The 21,581-nt window shown below is 36.5% G+C and overlaps 1 protein-coding gene across 9 annotated transcripts in view; it reads right to left on the bottom strand.

Annotated features, from left to right (window-relative positions):
• The window catches only part of PLEKHA5 (pleckstrin homology domain containing A5), a 169,339-nt gene that overhangs the window by 45,786 nt on the left and 101,972 nt on the right, over positions 1-21,581 (bottom strand). For all 9 annotated transcript variants that reach the window (XM_042837637.1, XM_042837634.1, XM_042837638.1 and 6 more), the window contains 5 exons: positions 18,614-18,718; positions 15,234-15,306; positions 10,888-10,988; positions 9,825-9,940; positions 1,011-1,478 (listed from right to left, as the gene is read on the bottom strand). In XM_042837637.1, coding sequence (XP_042693571.1) covers positions 1,011-1,478; positions 9,825-9,940; positions 10,888-10,988; positions 15,234-15,306; positions 18,614-18,718 — 863 coding nt within the window. The remainder of the gene's footprint in view (positions 1-1,010; positions 1,479-9,824; positions 9,941-10,887; positions 10,989-15,233; positions 15,307-18,613; positions 18,719-21,581) is intronic.

Here is a 21,581-nt window from a genome sequence, read left to right as displayed (position 1 = left end):
TACTTACAATGAGTACTTCATGAAAAAACACATTAACTATTCCTAATTATATTTAATGAAAAAGTAAAGGCAGTGAGGAAGTTTTTAACCAGTTTTGGCATGTGTAAGACAAACTAGTGCAAATTTTTGCTGTTTTGCAAAAACTTAAGAAGTCTCCAACTATAATTTCACATTTTGGGAGAACAGATCTTCTGAATTTGGTTTTATCATAAGCTCTGCTATGTATCTACAGGTGAAGTTCCTAACTTTCAGCTCTTCAAAACATCTCCCCAAATATCACCCCATTATTTCTAATCTTATGTAATATTCATTACTATTTTTCAAATATTTTACTGCTAGAACAGCTTGTCTGTAGGGCAGCCTGGAAGCAGTGCCAGAAAGAGAAATAGCTATCAGCACAAGATTTAATATTGTCAATCATTTACATGCAATTTCAAAGCTTTGAGAATATGCACAGGAGCTCAATATTAGAACTGGGAGATGTTTATTTTCACAAGAAAAAGAAGCTATGAGCATCAAGTTAGTTAGATTACTCTGACTTACTCTTAGGTAAAACTTCTATCTCTCTCTTTATTATAGTTTGTTTAAGTTTGAAAACTGACTGGAATATTTTGGAAGCATTTTAGATAAATATCACTAGAAGAATTTGAACATAAAAAACACAAAGGAACAGGGCACTTACATCAATAGATTCTAAGAAGGAAAAATAATTCTTATGATTGATATCATTCTGCTAGGACAGAGCTATTTCTCACACCCCAAAGGGTTTTCTGACCATTTATTGATAGCTTATTAATAATCATTCAGTGTTAATAAAAGGTGAACTTTAAATCTGTTCTGAGCAGGAACCCAGGCATTTTTTTGTAGTGAACAATACATAATATGTAATATTGTTCTCTATAAGAATATTTAAATAATATGGATGGAAGAATAAAGCAAGTAGCCTGGATACAGGACTATTTGGTAGCAAGTCTAGTTAAAAAAAAAAAAAAAAACTACATAGCACTTACCCTCTTGCTTCCTCCTCTTGCCCTTTTCCTCTCTGTATTTTAATCCACTGTTCCAACTGCAGCATTGAATTAGTTCTCTGCATAACTCGTTCAGACTCCATATGTGACTGAATTGCATTGTGCTGACCTCCATCTCCAGTATCTGCCAGGACAACACCAACAGCTTTATTCTCAGCTCCATTTAAATGAACTGGTCTGAAGTGTCCAGCCTGAACTGCGGTTATGGGTAGTGTCCTGTATTCTGATCCCAAAGGATTTAGCTTCACACTGTTAATTTTTGTTAATGGTTTATCTTGCCCGACTTTCTGGAATCCGTATTTTTCAGCTTCCAAAGCCTTCTTCTCTTCATTTTTGTTCACTTCTCTGTTTTTCTGGTTATTTTGTGCCTCTGGCTTAATTAGCACCCGATGGTTTGAAATATTATTGGCCTCTCGAGGTGGTGTATTTTCAGTGGTGAACCTCTCAACTCTAGAAAGGAATATACAACAAGCTGTAACATCAAGAAAACATTCATTTTTAATAATAATAAGAAAAAAAAGTGAATCTCCTTCCTGTTTATCAGGGTAATTTCAGTGATCACTGTCCAGATATTTTAAACTACTGCATTTGAGAAAAAAATCCAGGATGTATTTTCTCAATTATCAATGACAGCTTCTTTCTTTTTCTCTCTCTCTTTTTTCCCCTCTCACCCTCGATGCTTCTCTTTCTTTACTATTTTGAAAACAAATATTTGTAAGTTAGGGCAATTTTTTTTAAAAGACAGCTTCAAATTAATCCCCCTGATAAAATGTGCACTGAACAAGAGCAAAAAGCCAGACTCTGAAAACGCAGATGTTTGGTTCCCAGAGGGCTGGACATTTAAACAGTGAAAGTAATCAGTAGTTTTCCAAAAGCCCAGGCTTCCAGAAATCAACAGCCTGAAATTCACACTATTTTTAAAGCTATCTTTAAAAATGGTAGCAGACTACACTGCTGAATAGCTTATAATTCATGATACTGCTGGATTTAACATATAACAAGATCCATTTAAGAAAACAATTGTTCATGGTCCCTGGCATGAATTAGGTTTCTCTGGTATGCCATCTCTTCAGACATCATACATTTTATGAAATAACTGTGGCTTCCCTAAGTTTAGAAGGGAAGATAGCTGCTGACTAAGGAAACCATACCACAAAAATAATGATATTTTTACTGCTTTGGAGTACTTATACAAGTAAAGAATGTGTATGGTTCAATTAACCATTTTCCTTTTAAAATTTCAGAATGTCAATAAGCTGTATCTTCTTCATCCCTGGACATTATCTGAACATCCAGCTCAGACAGTGACATTTTTTAGTGTGATGTACTAGAAAAAAAAAAGAACAAAAAAAGCTGAAACTTTTTGGTCAACATTTTTGGGAATGGAAGGAAGTATTTGTTTTAAGATTACATCTCTTTATAAAACCAAACATTCAAAGAATAACATTTCATTTTATGATGTTAATTTTTCCAAACTTTTTGCATCCTTTTGGGCAGAAAATATTATTCATCTTTTCAGTTGGGTCCTGTTCAAGCACCTGATCTGTGTGTAGAAAGACCATCATGTATACAAATGCCCAAGAGCACAAGACCACTATGAAAAGTGATCTGCTTCTAAGTAACTACACTCACAACAGTAAGCATTTTTGCTTAACCAGACTTGAACATGAGGCCAAAATGTATAACAAGTCTACACTTCCTTTGCATGTTGTTTAAGCCATGAATTCCCAATTCCCAACTGCAGTAAATATATAAAGGATGGAAGACTGTAATGTCCTTATAAAACATTATCCACAATTAATAAAGCTGACTGTTTAACTTTATAAGCACCTTCCATTATCAGACTATGATATAATCATCGCAGAATGGCTTGGGTTGGAGAGGCTTTTAAAGATCACCTAGTTTCAACCCCCCTGTTCTGGGCAACTGGATCAAGAATTTAATTTATAAGTACACCACTTCAAACAACAGCAGGACATCAATGTCTGCTGCACCTTGTATTCGAGTTTGTGTGAAATACACATGTATTCTGTGTGTTTCATACCGTGATACTTCATGAGTGCATAAGAGGCATGATATTTCACCACCCCTTTTTCTGAGGTGATGATCCCAGGGTCTTTCACTATTAAAGTAAAAAAAATTTTGAAAGGAGCTCTAAATAGTCCTTTTTCTTTCTTCCCACAATTACACCTGAGCTGCTGACATTAAAGTGCAGAAACATCAAATTTACTGCAAATGAAAATATTTGTATCAATAAATCCAAAATGTGCATCTCCAGCTATTTACATCATCATTATTTTTAAACATAATTTTTTCTTGCACATCACTATTAAATATAAATGTTAGATTCACCTGATGCTTTCTGATAGCAGAAAGTAAATGCTAAAATTTCTGCCAGTGATAGACTGTAGAGAAAAGAAATCTTAATGTACAACCAGTTTCTACGTAGAAGGGGATGACACGTGTTAGAACTGCTACATCTACATCACATTTTTTATAATTTCCAACTATCAGCAAAGAAATAGTATGCTTATCTCACTTTAAAAGTGAGGGTTAGGTTTTGGTGTTGTTTTTTTTCCCCCCCAAGACTTTAGAGTATTCCAAGACCCAACATTTCTGTCTGGGTTTCTCCTTTAGGTTACACGAAGAAGTGCATCACCTCCTCCCTTCACCTCAAAACTCTATGACCTAATGTTTTACCACAAGCTAAAGGAATTTCCCAAGAATTAAAAATGTCATTTCTCACTATTATCAAGTCAAAAAAGGCATTAACATTTCATCTTTCAGCCAGCTCAAGAGTTTGCAAGTGAAGTACTCCTTTGGAACTAGTCCTAAACACAGGCTAGCATGCCTTAGTACTGTTTGTTATAATGCCACCAGGTATCCTCTTATGCAACATGTTACATCAGTCTCCTTCAGGGTGCTTTGCAGTAAGGAGGTAGTTGCCCTTTTACAGATGGAAAAACTGTGCTGCAAACAGAGTGGCATCTCTAAGGATATTCATCAGGTGGACAGAAAAACCAAGCCTTAGCGTGGTGTTCTATTCACATTATAATGCTGGAGATGCTAATGGGAAAAAAAGAAAAAAATCACAACATTTTTTTCCTATCACTTGTTGCTATGGTTATATGCAGCAGAGGTAAGTATTTCAATTTTGACATTCCTTCTGATGATCCTTCTCATGGTGTGACATTCAAATTGATAAAAATAGACTTTGGGGCTTGCCTTTAACTCTGTGCATCAGATCAGACAACATAGTGTGAGCAAGAGATCTCTTTCAATAGCAGTTGTTGCAACCAAAAAAGAAACATCAGAAACTAGTATGCAAAGAAATAGAAATTCATATTTATGCAAATGTCAGAAATAGAAATCCATATTTATTTGTCTCCATGTTTGTATGCAGCTCTCAAAGGTTTTCAGCAAGGCTTATGGGATATGTTTTGAGGATGGAAGAGGAAGAAGGCAAAAGAGAATGAGCATCAAATACATATCAAATACAGTTTCGTACTGTATACAATTTATCGATTTCTACTATAAAACAAATAATATGTAGGGAACGGTTCTATGAAGAAAAATACTATTTTCAGCTTTTATAAGCAAATACTATAAACAAATGCAAAATTCTAAAACAGATGACGGGGTTATGTAGTCAATTATCAGACAAACATGAGGATGGCCCAAAGCCAGCTAGAGGCATTTGAAAAGAGAGTCATGTTTTTCAAACCCAGCACTGTCAGTAAGCCCCTGCTGTGGATGTTGTTATGCTAACAAGTGGTTTTTTGGCAGCTTAGCTTATGCTGTTCAGGGAGAGTAACTACAGGAGAAGAGAAAAATCTTCTCTCAGTACACGGCGCAGAGCTCAAGAGGAAGATACAATGGCTCTAGCACACACTTAACAGTGAGAGTGGAGGAAAATCATGCTCAAATGATGGAGCATAGAGAAATAAGCATTTGGGATAGAGTGGGCTAGTGGATATATGCATGGATATTAACATCCACAAACACAAGCAAGCAATCAGTACTACAGACACAACTTGACTGCGGTCTGCAGTGATATGACAAAGAATGAGTACAATGTTTTGCTAATCCAGACAGGTTATTTGAGATCATATTTGGAGTGATAAGCTTAGGCAGTTCCTTGCTCATTACAGTATTTCTTGTTATGATTTTGATGAGTTCCTCAGTATGTTATAAAATCTGAATTTACTATGTAGGTAAAATAAAAACAAAAACATTCAGAAAGGAGTAATTATAATTAAGTCAATAGGAGTAATTACTATTTGTCCTTTCCTGCAATTATACATCAGAAGGGAGCTCTTCTACTTCAAGCTGCTGATCAGTTCTAAAAGAAATGATTCTATTTTTCTCACCTCCCATTTCTGTATCATATGGTTCATTATATTTGGAAAGTAAGAGAGTATCTGATGGAAAATCTGACAAAAATAACCCAAACAAATGTTTCAAAGATCTGTTTTATCTTTTTTTCTCTCTAAGGAACACTCATGCTCAATATAAATAAATGAATAAATAAAAAAATCAAGGCATACTCCAGCTCTCTAGTTATTTAAACCTGACTATTGGGATGGTACTACAAGAGTACTGTAAATAAGGAAGTCCCTTAATTTCTAGATTAAAAGAACTATACTGTTAAAACTTTGATTTATTACTGGGCAATCTATATTAACAAGAACAGAAAAGTGGCTCAGTTGGGTTACAGAGTAAGTTTCTCCAGACATGGTATCATAAGCAACTTAGTCTGTTGGAAAACTGTGCTCAGTCTCACACTAGAACTTCTAGAAAAGACAGAATGGAGAGCCAAAGGCATTGGCTGAATTTTTGATTCAACTCAAATAATTCATTCTTAAATCCATGTGCATGCCAAACTCTAGGTTACTTAAGAATGAGGTAATACCACACTAATTCTTAACAGATTCTTACAGGGAAGTATTTCTTCTGGGTATAAGATCACATCCTGCTAGATGGTCCATTTTAAGAACTGGCCTGATAGCTAAAAGGTGGACTCTTTAGAAAACAGATGTCTGGGAGATTTTTGTCCTTTTTATAGTTAATAGACATGAAAATTTTAGGGACTTCAATGGTCTTGAAGTATAACAAACCTTTCAAAGAGATCAAATTTCTTGGTTTTTGTTTTGTTTTCTTTTGTTTTGTTTTGCCTGAGTTAAAACAACAGGGTAGTGTTACAGACTTGCTTTTCCTGTTTCTAACACTTGTTTCGTCTGTCTGTAAGCCCATTCATCTAGATAACCAGGCAGGAAACTACTGATTTTGCTGTCAAGTGTTTTTCTACTATTTCAGCGTGTGCCACTGTGATTCACCAAGGACTAAGATAAGCAACTGAAGCAACACAAGGCAGATAGCAGGAGCATGTAGCCGGATGAAAAGCAATAGATAAGCTTAGCTATACTGGGAATCCCCACTGTTTGCCTGTACACTGTCAAGCATTTGAAACGGGCAGACATTTGAAACGAGTAGACATCAGTGTTGGAATAGGCACTGCAGCTGTAAGAAGGGGATAGGAGCATGACCAAACATTTAGGGAAGCTGAAATGTCCTTAACCGCCATGGGCTGCACATCAGTCATACTAAAGCAATCACGGAACCACAACCTAGAAAGAATGACTATCTCGTGAAGCTGGACCAACTGTTGAGGGCAAGCTTACTGAGTGTCTTGATAGGCTTTGAGGCAGCAAGCGTGACGGTACAGCTACAGCAATAAATCGGATAAAAGAGTGAATGTTTACAGCAACATTTTAATTTCATTTGTTCCTCATGTTAAAACAAATATCACAAATCATACTGTATAGCCCTTGTTAGTACGTTTTAATTTGCTAAATATGCTTTGTACAGCATTGGCTATCGCATGAGAGACTATGAAGACACTTATTAAGGAGGTTCTGTCAGAATATTTTTTCCAATTCTTTTTTTTCTTTTACTGTAAAGATATGCATTCAAATATTCAGTCTTGTAGTACTGCACCAACCAAATGAAGGTCCTTTCATTAGTTCAGAAAGTTTCAGAATGGCATATATCAATATTACTCTTCCTACAGTGTTTACATATTCAGGATAAGATTTTTGTTTGAAGTGAAGTGGGTCTAATTTGGTTTAACCATTTTTCTGTAAGCTATCACCAGCTATCTGCAATACACTTATAATATGCAAGGCAACATTGAGTTTTAAATTTAATTTATTATTGACTAAGTTAAATGAGATATTTTGTCATACGATATGTTCATTATTTTAAGTGCAATGGCTTTCAAAAAATTCTCAATCAGGAACTTAAAAGGTAAAAATGTTACCATCAAAAAAAGCATCAACCTGTTTATACTCTTATGCCTCTCTGCTTATCTTTTCTGCCACATCATCCAAACAAATGGTGGGTTACAGGGCACAAAACATGTTTATGTACAGTATGAAATCTTACATAATAAGATAGATGTCATTATTGTAATTGAACCTTACCACTCCTCATTTCTACAAGCTGAAATGTTTTATCTTCTGTATTTTATGGAAAATAGACATTATAGCTGACAGACTGGTGTGCTACTTTTTCCAAAGTGTGGAGAACAATGTTTTTTCTGTTAATCTATTACACTATGCTGTCCAATGCTAAGAATGAAATACTTCATGTACTATTTATTTACTTAAAAGATATTAGACAGCTAAGATTTCAGACTGATGATTAAGATTTGTCACTAAAACACTTCATAGGTGCCACTTTGGAAGTGTTCCCTGTTTATTTTTACTGCCTGAATGTCCCACAGATTGATTTGAGTAAAAGTTCCAGTACATTTGACTGAGAAGCTCACAAAACACTATAACATCTAAGATTACAAGTGTCTAATCATTCTGTTTTCCATTTCATGCTTCTACCAGTACCATATCAGAATACAGAATGCAGAAATGGCACGACAAGTTAACGGCAACAACTTACAAAATTGAGGCAAAATTTAGAAAGACTGCATCTATTTTGACAGATGTAATGTGCTCAGATAGAAATTGTAACCTTCTCTTTATTTGGTACCTATGTCTATGGGTTTTTATTTATTTTTATACTTAAGATTTCTCAGGACTGCTGTCACTCATTTAGCTCCAGCATAGAGGGACCTAAGGGAGTGCAGAAGTAAATCATGTGAGAGCAGCCATCAGCAACAATTTCTGTGCCATCAATAACAAGGAGCTTTTAAATTTTCTACTGATGAGGTTTCCATTACAGATGTCACGAAGCTGGCCCAAGGGATCACAATGAGAAAGAAAACAATTTTTACTGGGCAGATAGCAGCAGGCAATATTCAGTTTCTGAGAATGCCTGGCTTCCAGAGATGACTCACTTTTTGTTATCAACACATGGACATATAAAAGATAAGTCTCCTGAACAGGTAAGTATAATTTTAATAAAAGCATGATGAACTGGAACATGCAGACCCATCAGTGGAACTGTTTCATTTGACAGAAGCTACAACTGTGAATTTCGTACTTAAGACACATATAAGACAAAGACTACCACCAGTTAAGATATTATAGAAGAGAATCATAGAATCATAGAATCACCAAGGTTGGAAAAGACCTAAAAGATCATCCACTCCAACCGTTCACCTATTCCCAATAGCTCCCACTAAACCATGTTCCTCAACACAACATCCAGCCTTTCCTTGAACACCCCCAGGCTCAGTGACTCCACCACCTCCCTGGGCAGTCCATTCCAGTGCCTGACCACCCTTTCTGAAAAGTAATACTTCCTCATGTCCAGCCTGAATCTCCCCTGCCGTAGCTTGAAGCCATTCCCCCTGGTCCTATCACTAATGACACGAGAGAAGAGGCCGACCCCCAGCTCACTACAACCTCCCTTCAGGAAGTTATAGAGAGCAATGAGGTCTCCCCTGAGCCTCCTCTTCTCCAGGCTGAACATTCCCAGCTCCTTCAGCCTCTCCTCACAGGGCCTGTGTTCCAGACCCCTCACCAGCTTTGTTGCCCTCCTTTGAACACGTTCCAGGGCCTCAATGTCTTTCTTGCAGTGAGGGGCCCAAAACTGGACACAGTACTCGAGGTGCGGCCTCACCAGTGCTGAATATAGGGGAAGACTCTGGGGAAACCTCATTGTGGCCTTCCAGTACTTGAAGGGAGTGTATAAATAAACAAGAGGGGGTATGACTGTTTACATGGGTGGATTGTGATAAGACAAGGGGGAATGGTTTTAAAATGAGACAGGGAGGTTTAGGTTAGATATTAGCAGGAAGTTTTTCACACAGAAGGTGGTGACATACTGGAACAGGTTGCCCAAGGAGGCTGTGGATGCCCCATCCCTGGAGGCATTCAAGGCCAGGCTGGATGTGGCTCTGGGCAGCCCGGTCTGGTGGTTGGCGACCCTGCACACAGCAGGGGGGGTGAAACTAGATGATCTTTGAAGGCCTTCTCAAGCCAAGCATTCTATGATGACTCTATTGTTCTTCAGTGAGAAGGGCACAGTAAATCAAAGATGCCTGCACACAGCACTTGCCATTAATGGTGCTTTCTCTGATGCCATAGGCTAAAAGAACTTGTCAGTTTTTTCCTCCTCTGGCCTCTTACACTCAAGGCATCTGTATTCATAACAAATCTGCAAAATTTTATCCAATATTGTTAAATTAGTAGGAATTCTTTGACAGAAAGAGTAATCACCTCAGATGATTTATGTTATATTTTAAGTTCTATTTTAAGGCGGTCTCTTCATTTAAATAAGTCAAATTAAACAGGAGAAAAAGGTATACAATTCCTCTGTTTTATGAACCTACATTACCTTTTCACCGGCTCTGTCTGCACAAGTGCTGCATCTGTCATGGCTTTCATCCACAACTCCATTTCCTTTCCTGTATCTGTGCAGAAATAATATGTCCTCATGTTTGGATGAGCTGCCTGATTGGAAATGACATGGTCATTGCAATAAAAATATAAGATTCTGTAAAAGAAAAGAGGCAAATTATTTTACTATATAAATACTGTAATTTCTTTTATAATAAAATTTCTGAAAATTATATTGTCAGGAAAAATATCTGAAGAAATATTTCAGTGTTATGTTTCTGCTTCATTGTATTTGTATTTTCCAAATAATGGTCTACAATATTCAGTCATAGCTGTTTCTTCATTAACACATCTGATAAAAGACCCTTACAATTATTTGTTCTATTAAAAACAATCTCAATTATTCATTAATGTAAATTAATATAGTCAATTAATGTAAATAAGACTTTGGCATAGATTTTTTTGCCATCTTGATGATACAGTAAATTTTAGTTTATACTCACCACATTAAATAAAAGATGTGTTGCTTAGCAGGCCAAATGAAGAACCAAAAGGAGCTCATAAAACACAAAAAAAGCCAAGAGAGAATACTTAGTAAGTGATTTATATAATAATTAAAGATTAGCTGTGAAACGCTCCTAAAAGTGATTCATATTTGTGATTTAATTAATAATAAAACATTATTTTTATTTATATATAAAGATACATTGTATCTAAATAACTACAAAACTTTTCATTTGTGGGTAAGGTTAGCTGTGGATGCAGTTTACATTTCTAAAACACCCCACAGCATTTAAGAGCAATGAACTAAAAATAAATGACTAGTAACACGTGATATTTATCCATTTTCATACTCTAGTAACCATGTCTGTATTTAAATCAGACTAAAAATGTGAATCCTCTGCTACCATATTATGTAAAATACAATCTCAGAAGCTGTTTGTAAATACTCTTTTTTTTTTTTTTTTTTTTTTTTGCACAGCAACTCAGTAAAATGAGTTCTGATCACTAGGTTATTGTGTTTTCAGACATAAAATAAAACAAAAAATTGATTTTCTTACTTTAAAGGCATATTTCCGGTTAATATGGTCCTCAGGAGAAAGCACAGATATCTGAAAACTGGGTAGAAGTATACTACCTAGTATTCCTTCTTCTTTCTCATCTGTGAATAAATACTCTTTGATTAGAGAAACAAAGTATTTTGATGCATAATACTCCAACTCAAACACTTAAATGAAAATCTCTATTTAACAACACATGGCCAGTAACAAGAAACTTACTAGCTCAGCTGAACATGAGCCAGCAGTGTGCCCACGAACAAGGACAACAGCATCCTGGCTTGTATCAGAAGGCAGGATGTAGCCAGCCAGCAGGAGCAGGGGGATAACTGTACCTCTGTACTCAGTCTTGCTGAGGCCATACCTCAAGTACTACGTTCAGTTTTGAGCCTCTCACTACAAGAATGATATTGAGGCCCTGGAGTGTGTCCAGAGAAGGGCAACGAAGTTGGTGAATGGTCTGGAGCACAGGTCTTAGTGGGAATGGCTGGGGGAACTGGGATTGTTCAGTCTGGAGAAGAGGAGGCTCAGGGGAGACGTTATTGCTCTCTGTAACTACCTAAAAGGACACTGTTGTGAGGTGGGAATTGGCCTCTTCTCCCATGCAACTAGCAGTAGGACTAGATGGAATGGCCTCAACTTGAGCCAGGGGAGATTCAGGTTGGATACAAGGAAAAATATATTTTCCAAAAGAGTGGTCAGGCACCGTACTGCCCAGGGAGGATGTTGAGTCACCATCCCTGCAGGTGTTCAAGAAACATTTGGATGTGGTACTAAGGAACATGATTTTGTGGGGAAATATTGGTGGTAAGTGAATGGTTGGACTAGATGATCTTGGAGGTCTTTTCCAACCTGGGTGATTCTCTGATTTTGGAAGAAAACACATTGGAGAATCCCAAAACCAGATCCATTTGTTACGCAGCTACCTATACAGGTTTGTATGATCTTGTGTGTGGCCCAAAAAAAACTGCTCCGCACAATGAAATCAATCTAAGCCATCTGAATATGGCCACTTTTGACATCTTCCTCCAAGATGGACAAGTGTAAGAAAACTCTTGAAAGTGCCAATTCTGTAGAAGTTTAAAGACATGATCTGTCTCATAGAAAACACCATGAATAGCTTCACCTGGAGGTTTTTCCTGTGGATCAGTGCTTAACTGTGTAAGACTTCAAAACTGAAAAGGAGAAGGAAATTTAGCCTCTAATTTGGTGGCAGGAGCAATACCTGAAATCTACTGTCTACTCAGTAGATCTGCACATTCTTCTAACCATTCACTGATACTGGGCGTATGAAGCTAGGAAACTGTTATAATTTCCCTGAACACTTTACACTCAATTACATTCTACTTGTATGAATAAATACATGTCAGATCATTTGCAAAACAAACAGAAACACCCTTTTCACTGAACCTTGTTCTATATACAATTTAAAGAAAATGACTTGTAAATAATAAATTGACATTTTAATTGGAAGCCACAACCAGCTCTCAAATCTAATTATGCCTTGATAAAGGAATAATTGGATGCAATTCACAAAGTCAATCTTAATTGTATTTCAGACAAAGAACTGCAATTCACATCCTGTATCTTAGAAGATCTTCTGATAAAACTTCTCTCAGTTGAAGACACTGTCCAATACAAATGTTACGTATCTATGAAATTAAGATGAAAAACTGATACTTCAAGTTGTTTCAAGCAAAGAAAATTAATGCCGTTACAATTAGAAGATTTATAGAAAAATATAACAGCACAGAAGAACTGTGGATTCAAATGTGGATTTGAGAATCTTCTCTTGGTCCTCATCTACTCACTAAATTCTGAAAAGCTGCATCTTTCACTGAAGTTATTGATAAAGGAGAAGTTCTATCCAGATATTCTAGCATTACATGAGATGTCAGATGTAAAAATTATGCTGTCTTAGATAGCTTTTTAACTGAAGAACTTAGTATAAAAACATTTTGATTAAGAGATAAGGATGAAATGCAAGAAGACTTACTTTCAGGTGTACTCAACTGTCTACTCATATTCATGCCTGAAACCAGGCTCCTCCCTCCAAACATTTTCTAGACGCACACAAAGGAATTTTGCTGTTTTTTTTCCCTATTCCAGAATGTGTGGCAAAGTTGGGGCTTTCTACTTTATTTGGACCACTTTTGGGGGAGAAATATTTTCTTCTGCTGCTAGACTACACTTGAACTTGTTTATTACCATGTCACACACAATAGTGTCACATAAAAGCATTAAGCATTTTTGTTGCACTTAACAGCTATGTATCTGCAGGACTCTGGTCTTTGCTAAAACATAGTGCTACATTCCATTTCTGGATTTTTAAAATCTGTTTCCCATCAGAACAGCTTTTATCTACACGTTATACTGCCCCAAACCCATCTTTACTTGTCTGCTGTGCGTGAATAATTCAAGGCAAAAACAGCAGATCTTCTGTTCAGTTCAAAGGTCTTTTATTTGTTGCAACAATAACCTTCTGATCTGAGAGCAAGCAGTCTTTTATCCACCAGTGAAACAAAAAAACAACATTCTCTAAGCTCTGGAACAGTGAAATCATTTTTCATCTACAAATTAAATCTAATCATTAGCTGCTAACACTGTAACACAACCATAAATCTTCAGTAAGATTTACTAACATAAAAAACAAAAACAAACAAACCAAAACAACAACAAACCAGTAACTACAATCAGGCAACCAGAAATCCTGTTTGGAGTCTAGGAGCACTCACCCCCTTTCTATTTTGTCAATACCTGAGAGGCAATTAATACTTTTAAGAACTTACAAGCACCGGGTCTAAGTGTCTATTCTTTTGCTTTAATATTCTAGCTATTTTGAATACTTTTAAGACTCACTGTGCATCAGTTCAGCGAGTTTGTAAGCTTTAACTGCTTTCTAGTAAGTGTGATAATTAAGTTTATCTTGTAAACAATTTAGACTGCTTGTATTTCAGCTTATGTGGTACATTACAATGTAGAAAAGGAAACAGATTATAGAGCTGCTTGGATTTACTTTATTTATTGTTGAGATTTTTTCAATCTTTGATTTGCAATACTTTAAGCCAATTTAATCTGTTCAACACCAAATGGCAAAGCAGCTCTTTCTTTAGAACCTTTGGAAGAGAAAGCTTGGGGACTTGTTTAAAATCAGAAAGCTCCATAAGAAAGCACAGAGTACTTAATGACCACTTGCTTAAATGCAGCATAATTGAAGCACAATTGATGCCTCTATGATTGAAATTACAGCTTAATTTTCACTCCACAACTGTTTATCTACCAACATATATGTTTTGGATAAAGAAACAAAGCCTAATGATTATATTTCAGTAATTCAGAATTTGTTAACTAAAATGGTCACAAAGAACAAGCTTTTATATTTCATGACCTATTAGTCTTGTTTAGCACAGGCATATGCTGCTCTGAATGGAACAGCATCTTAATTTCACCAGTCACTGCTTTCAGGGTTATTAGCATCAACACTACTTACTACTAATTCAAAAGTCTCCTCATAAGCTGAAAATCTCTCTCATCCTCCACAAGACTGCAGATGGCCTTCATTGTTCATTTTCCTCCATTTTGCCAAGCTTTACACTCCTCTTTGCTCTCAGTCTCCTTTAAACTATTATCAATGTACACCTTATTTCAGAACTGAATGCATTTCCATAAGCACAAGTCCTATTTATTTATCCTCTCAGGAGCACTACAGTTAATAATCTGTAATGATGAAGAAACCAATTTTCTAACATACACATATGCTAAGACTCAAATTGTAACCAGCTAACTTTTCCCTGTAAAATACACTGATGTAGCTACTTAAAGGTACTAATTATTTCTACTTTGTTCCAAATACAGCAGAAACTTCTACTCATGTGGAACTTGACAAAATTTCACTTTGTAAGTATTCATGAGCACTGATTAGATTCCCAAAAGGCAAATATATCCTCTATATTATTCCAAAGGCAAAGTTTTGGCCGCTCTCCACTATTCCTTTCATATCCCCATTTCAGTTAATTAATTTGCATGATAAATCAGATTTAACTTGGCATATTTACTTCTTAACAACAGAAGTAGTGAGACAACTAAAACTCATCATGTGAACATATTAAAAAGGTGGCTGCGAATGGGTTTGCCCTTTGAGCATTCCTGACAGGCAGGAAGCAATTACGTGAAATTGCTAATTAAGAAAGGAAAAGATAAAAGTAACAGGCCTGGATATTGGCAGCTATACAAGTATTTGATCCATTAAGTCAAGTAGCAGCTTCTTTTTTCCTATATTTGAGTAATATGTCAAAATCTATCTGCTTGCAGTAGAACTGGCAGGCAAGCCTTTCCTGAATGGAACTTACCCCTGTAATAGAAGAGGCACAGATCTGAGAGCACAAACCACCGCTTCTTCCACAACTTCATTCCAGTGCTGTCCTGTATTAATAAAAGCAATCACATAAGTAAATGGTAAACGGTTCACAAAGTAAACTGGGTACCACAAAACTGGAGTGGTGCGTTGTTCATTTTCTTAGCTGTCTTATTTTAAGTATCTTTGATTTTTCACTGCAGAACTGACACTGCAAATCATGACGATAACGCCAGGGAGCCTGATCTTAACATAAGAGAACGGATGAAACGAGAGCCCATTATCTCATAATGCTAGAGCCCAAAATCTACACTAAGGAGTAGATCTAAACTTTTTTTTTATTTTATTTTTAAGTGCATGAGTAATTATAGTACTTAAAAAGACACCATTTGTTTTCTGAAACCATCTACTAAGCTTCATCTTCGACTACTATTCATTCACTATCTAGAGCAAATTTCTTTCCAACCAAGTTTCTTCTTAAAGCAATTTCATTTTCATTTATGTTTATAATCCATTTAAACCACACAACTCAGAATGAAAGATTGTCACTAGTGCAGTGTAAATAAGCTAAAGCTCTGCAGCATGCACACATATCCTAGCAGAATTAGATTTAATAAATATGCTAATTTTCACCAAAGAAGAAAGGTACATGTGAATTATCAATATTCTTTTAGTGAATAGGTTTTATGACAACCAAGACGGATTCAATAATGAAATCCAGAACTTTGCCTATACTCAAGAAATTGTTAGCATTATTTTTAGCCTCTTATTTCAAACTCTGCCCTGTTTTTGGGGTGGGAGAAGAAGATGAAGGATGGAAAAGAAAGGTTAAAGCAAGCATTAGCTATGCAACATTATACAGAAAAAGTTAAAAAATAATCCTTTGCTACAAACATTTTCATAGATAGAATAACTAAACGTTTTATAGCCTATTTCTTCTAAGGAGTTCACAGTGATTTAACAAACACTAATGAACTCTGGAAGCACTGTCCATAGCAGTCAGCTCCTATTTCACAGCTGGAAAGGCAGACACAAAGGGGGCAGACTGGCTTCCTCCCCTCACTGACAAGGTCACTAACTCGGCAGTGGATTAGAACACAGGAACTCTGGCCCTAAGGACACCAGCCATAAAAATCAAGCCTATGATTTGAAAATTCCCAAACTTCTTCAGTGTAAAGGATTACCTCAAGACCTCAGATGGACTTGCTAAAAATCAGACTACTTCCATCAGTCAAAAACACCAACAGGTCTCTACATGGACACATGCATAATTCTCCCAAAAATGACCCATTCCAGGAATGATCTTTCTACCTTCCTTACTCATAGCAGAAGAATATACAAAATGAGTATGTGGCTCCCATATTTTGATTTTTTTTTCCTACTTAAGACCAAATCCCTTCTGTATCAGTAATTTACAAATTATTTTTCCCCTCATTATTATGATTATGTCATAATTACTGGAAGAATTACACAAAATTGGCATTATATTCAATGAGATAGCACACACCCTGAATCAAACAAAACTTACTGTTCTCTGTGAGTATACGGATATGCTAAGAAAGTTATTATATTACCAACAGAAGTCAGCAGAGATTTTTACTGTAGATTTTTGTCTGTAGATTTTTTGAAGACAATATCTATTACTGAAACTCACGAGTAAATTATTTTTCAATTAACAACACAGAAACATATAGCAACCATTTCTTACAAAACACAGTCAAACATTTCAGCATTTAAACCATCCTACATACAAATCCTGTCCAATGACATGCAGCTAGACAATGAAGTGGACAGAATGTTGGCTGAAACGCTGGGCCCAGTTGGCAGTCATCAGCAGGTGATGAGGCCAGTTACTATTGAAGCATACCAGGAATTTACACCACAGCCAACACTTTTTAACTTCTTCATTAACGACCCAGACACTGGCACAAATTGCACATGCAGCAAGTTTGCAGATGGTAAAACTGTGCGGAGTGGCTGATATACCAGATGGTTTTACTGCCATTCAGTGGGACCTCAGCAGGCAGGAAAATTGGGCAGAGAAGAATCTCATGAAGTTCAACACTGGAAAATGCAAAGCCCTGCATCTGCTGAGGAATAACACTAGGCAACATCACACACTGGGACTGATCAGCTGCAAATGAGCCCTGAAGAGATAGCTGGTGGGGTCCTGGTGGACAATAAGATGATCATGAGCCAGCAAGGCAACCTCGTGGCAAACGAGGACAACAGCATCCTGGACAGCATTAGAAGTGGTGCCAGGACGTACAGGGAGGATACTCTCTCTACTCAGCAGTCCTAAGGTTTATCTGCAGCACTGGGTCTAGAGACGTGGACATAGTGGCATACAGCAAAGGGCCTCAAAGATCATTATGGGATTTAAGCATTCTCCATTCTCTGTGTGAAGTGAGGCTGAGAAACCAGAGCCTGTTAAGTCTAGAGAAAAGGCAGTTCAGAGGGAATTTTATCAGTACCTGATGGGTAAGAGAAGATGGAGCCAAACTCTTCTCAGTGGTGCCCAGTGACAGGACAAGAGACAATGGGCACAAATTTAAAGCAGTGAAATTACATCTGAGCAAAGCTTATTTAATTATTTAACTTACTGTGAGAATGACCAAATGCTGGTACAGACTGCCCAGATAGGTTCTGCTTAGTCTCCATCTATGGAGATTAAAAACCTAACTGGACACAGCTCTTGGAAACTGGCAATAACTGACTCTTCTTGAGCAGGGGAAGTTGCAGCAGATGGTCAAGAGGTCACTTCAACCTTAAGAACTCTGTGAAAGCTACTCTTTCTTCATTAGGAAAATACTACACTGAAATTGACTCTATAATAGTAACACAGAGCACAGAGGCCACAAGAGTATCTAAACAAGGGAAAAATCTACACCTAATGTATACTTACTACTAAAAAATTCTGCTACTAAAGAAGTTTCTATCTGTTTACTAGTAGATTATTAAAACTCATCAACAGCATCCAGGAAGCTAGCTGGGTCATTCTATTCTATAAGTGTCAGTAAATTATAAAAACACATTCAAAAATATGTATACAGAGTGCCTCGGCAGAGTTTAAATGCCAAATTCTAAACGGATCCTTAGTGGATTTTAAAAACATATACCAAATATGACTGAGTTGGTTTTGTTGTCTCTTGCAGGGCAAGAAGAATGCAAAATAGTCTGATACTGCTGACTGGAGAATCTACAGTAGGTTGAGTATGCTGCCACTAAATAGAAAAGATCAAATGCATCAGATTAGTTTACTTCCAAATGATTGGCTTTTGTACATCATACATCTCATTAAAAAAAAAAAAAAAAACAAAACCAAAAAACAATCAACAAAAAAACCCACTCCAAAGATAAGAAGAGGAAGAATACCTGTTTGTAGAGCCAGCCACGTCTGACAACTGGTGCATTAGGATTTCTCTTTATTGAGTTTGATCTCTTTCCAAAATTATGAACCTTCTTTGATGATCGTGATGTCTAAATTAAATTGAACAGGTTAAAGGAAACGTCATATCAATATCTGTTGAAAAATCATAACGCATTTTCATGTTTTTTTTTTCCTAAATCTTTTCCTTACACATCTCTCTGGAGGACTGCAGAACATAAACTGTATTCCTTTTATAGATACATAATCACAATGGTTCTGCTTGCTTCAGCAATTTGTTTTTTTTCCTTTGCAGAAAATTCAAAGACAAAATCCAAGACAAATACTTACAGATTTTATTTATTTAAAGAAGAAAAAAAACAAATACCTATCTGATCTACCTATCTGATCAGGCAGATAGCAAATCTACCACGGTGTAGTTTTAGTTCTTTCTAACAGAACTACTGCAATTACAAAAAATTACGTCACCTGGACAAGAAAACTCTAATCTTTCCTGCTTCTAACAGGGACTTAATGAATGAAACATAATCAGATTTCAACAGGACATAATTTTCAAAGGCTTTTCTTGAGACTCCCACTTTTGCATGTATCAACTTTCTAAAAATCCCTTTTCTCCTTGAAGATCCTTCTCCCTATAAATCTTTTGGACGGTTTGAATATGCCGTATTTCACCTGCTTGCACTAAGGCCTACTTTGAGTCTTTTGTCCCGAATCTCCAGTGCTCATTTCTATAGCTGCTCACACCTTCTATATCCTTACAGCTATGCAGTGATCATAGATGATTTCTTCCTTCTTTTACTTGACAAAACAAAAATTCAAAAAGGCAAAAAGAAATATGCAATGCTTGGCCAATTCAGATTTAATTCCTTTCAGTCTACATTTAGAAATTTTGCTCTGCAACTAAATAAACTGAATGTTTATTTTTCAATTTCCATAAGATTGGTGTCTTACAGACCCTGCAATGAGATACAGCAAAGCACACCATTTTGCAGAAGGAAAGCCCAGCTAAGTTTTCTATGTTGTGTGCTTGGCTCTGCTCGAATCCCACTATTTTAATTAAGACAGTATAATCCTGTGCTTCAGCTTCCCCATCTCTACTGCTGAGACTGATCTAGGTTATGCAAAGTTCCTAAATGAGATGCTCAAATGGAAAAACTAAACACAGACTCATTTTTTGTTGAAAATTAGAGCATGAGGTTTCTCTATGAAAATTCAACATGCCTCAACGATTTGCATGGTTGTTATTATACATATGTTGGAGAGAATTCCAGAGTTAAAAATCAAACTGAAAGCTGCAATTAAGTACAATGTGCAGCTTTTGTCAACAATGCCACTTACTGAAGGATACAATATAGCTTAGTCTAAAAAGAATGACATTACAAAAACTATGCGTATTTGTCTGAAGTCTACAACACAATGAAACAAGGTCATTTTGTGTTTTTCTTTTCTTTTTTTGAAGAATCAGGAGGGAATATAAGAACAATCAAAGTACTTTTAATTTCCCTTAGAGACAGAGAAATTTGACTCAGCTCTGTTTGGAAAGCAAGACAGAGTAAGTAATTGTAGTCCTAATTCAAAATGAAAGTAAAATCTTTCATATTTTCATCTGGAAAATTCTACCAATGCAAAATGGAGAAAAGTTTTTAAGAACACAAGAGAAGTACAACATGCAGGTATAAAAAAGGAAAACACAGGGAAGCCCTAACATTTCAGAGCACATCATATAAAGTAAGTCTACATCATAGAATCACAGCATATCCTGAATCAGAGGGGATGCACAAGGATCAGTGAGTCCAACTCCTGGCTCCCAGGTTTGGAGCTGTGCCTGCTGTCCTGGGCAGCCTGTTCCATGCCCACTGATGCAGAACCTGTCCCTTTTACATCCTCCTTATGTTGTGGTGCCCAAACCTGCACTCGGTGCTTGAGACGAGGCCGCACAGTGCAGAGCGGAGCGGGACAACAGCCTCCCCTGCCTGGTGCTGATGCTGGATATGATGCACCCCAGGGTACCAGCTGGCCCTTTTGGCTGACAGGGCACTCTGCTGACTCATGTCCAATTTGTCATCAGAAAGAACCCCCAGATCCCTTTCTGCAGGGTGCTTTCCTGCCTCTCATCTCTCAGTCCATTCATACATCCATACAGACATCTAAGTTAACTTGTATGGATACTATATTGCCATATTACACAAAAGCAGTGCCAAGATTTTGATCAGAAGCAATTTGTAATGCTCATGCATCTCGAACGTTCAGAAGCTCTTAAGAGTTTGAAACTTCCTATGCTTTGTTACATGGCCAACACATTAAAGATGCTTCTGAAAACAACATAAGTCTTTCAAGTCTACTAGCAAATTCAGATAATTTAAATAGATTTCTCTTAGGTAAGTCTGATTAAAAAAAACCACAAAAAACAAATTGACTTCAATTTCACTAAGCTCTGAGCAAAGATTTAGTAGGTTGATTACACATCTTACCAACTGTGAATACAAATGTCCATTAATTAAATAGAGCATCACAATTGATTTCTAATTTTAGCAAATACGGAGAACACTTTTGGTGATTTGTGATTATTTTACCATTAATTTCATAATGAGAATATCTGCTCATAATTTCTAGGCCTCAAAGACAATTATTATTTTAGGGTATTTAAATATTGTAGGTGTTCATATAAACTAATTATCAGTTTTCAAGCTTCTTAGGCCATCTCCTCCTCCTTTTACATCTGGCATCCCTGTCCATCCCACATTCCCTTCACACACAAACCTGACATAAAAAGAAAAACAGGAACAAAAGAAATAATCAAGAATTAGAAGGATTAAAATACTTTTCACCCCACAACACTGTAAGTAGAGGACATATTGCATAGCTCCAGTTCTGAAGAAAGCAAAAAGAAAGAAGAATAATGAATGACATGTCTAGCTACTGACCACTTGGTGGAAGATGTGGAAGGCAACAGAA

The sequence above is a fragment of the Centrocercus urophasianus genome, unplaced genomic scaffold (assembly GCF_019232065.1).
Source record: "Centrocercus urophasianus isolate 14NV4802_14NV808 unplaced genomic scaffold, USGS_Curo_1.0 seq_73, whole genome shotgun sequence".
NCBI classification, from domain to species: Eukaryota; Metazoa; Chordata; class Aves; order Galliformes; family Phasianidae; genus Centrocercus; species Centrocercus urophasianus.
The sequence above is the reverse complement of the archived record's forward strand: the minus strand, read 5'-3'. Positions and strand labels throughout refer to the sequence as shown.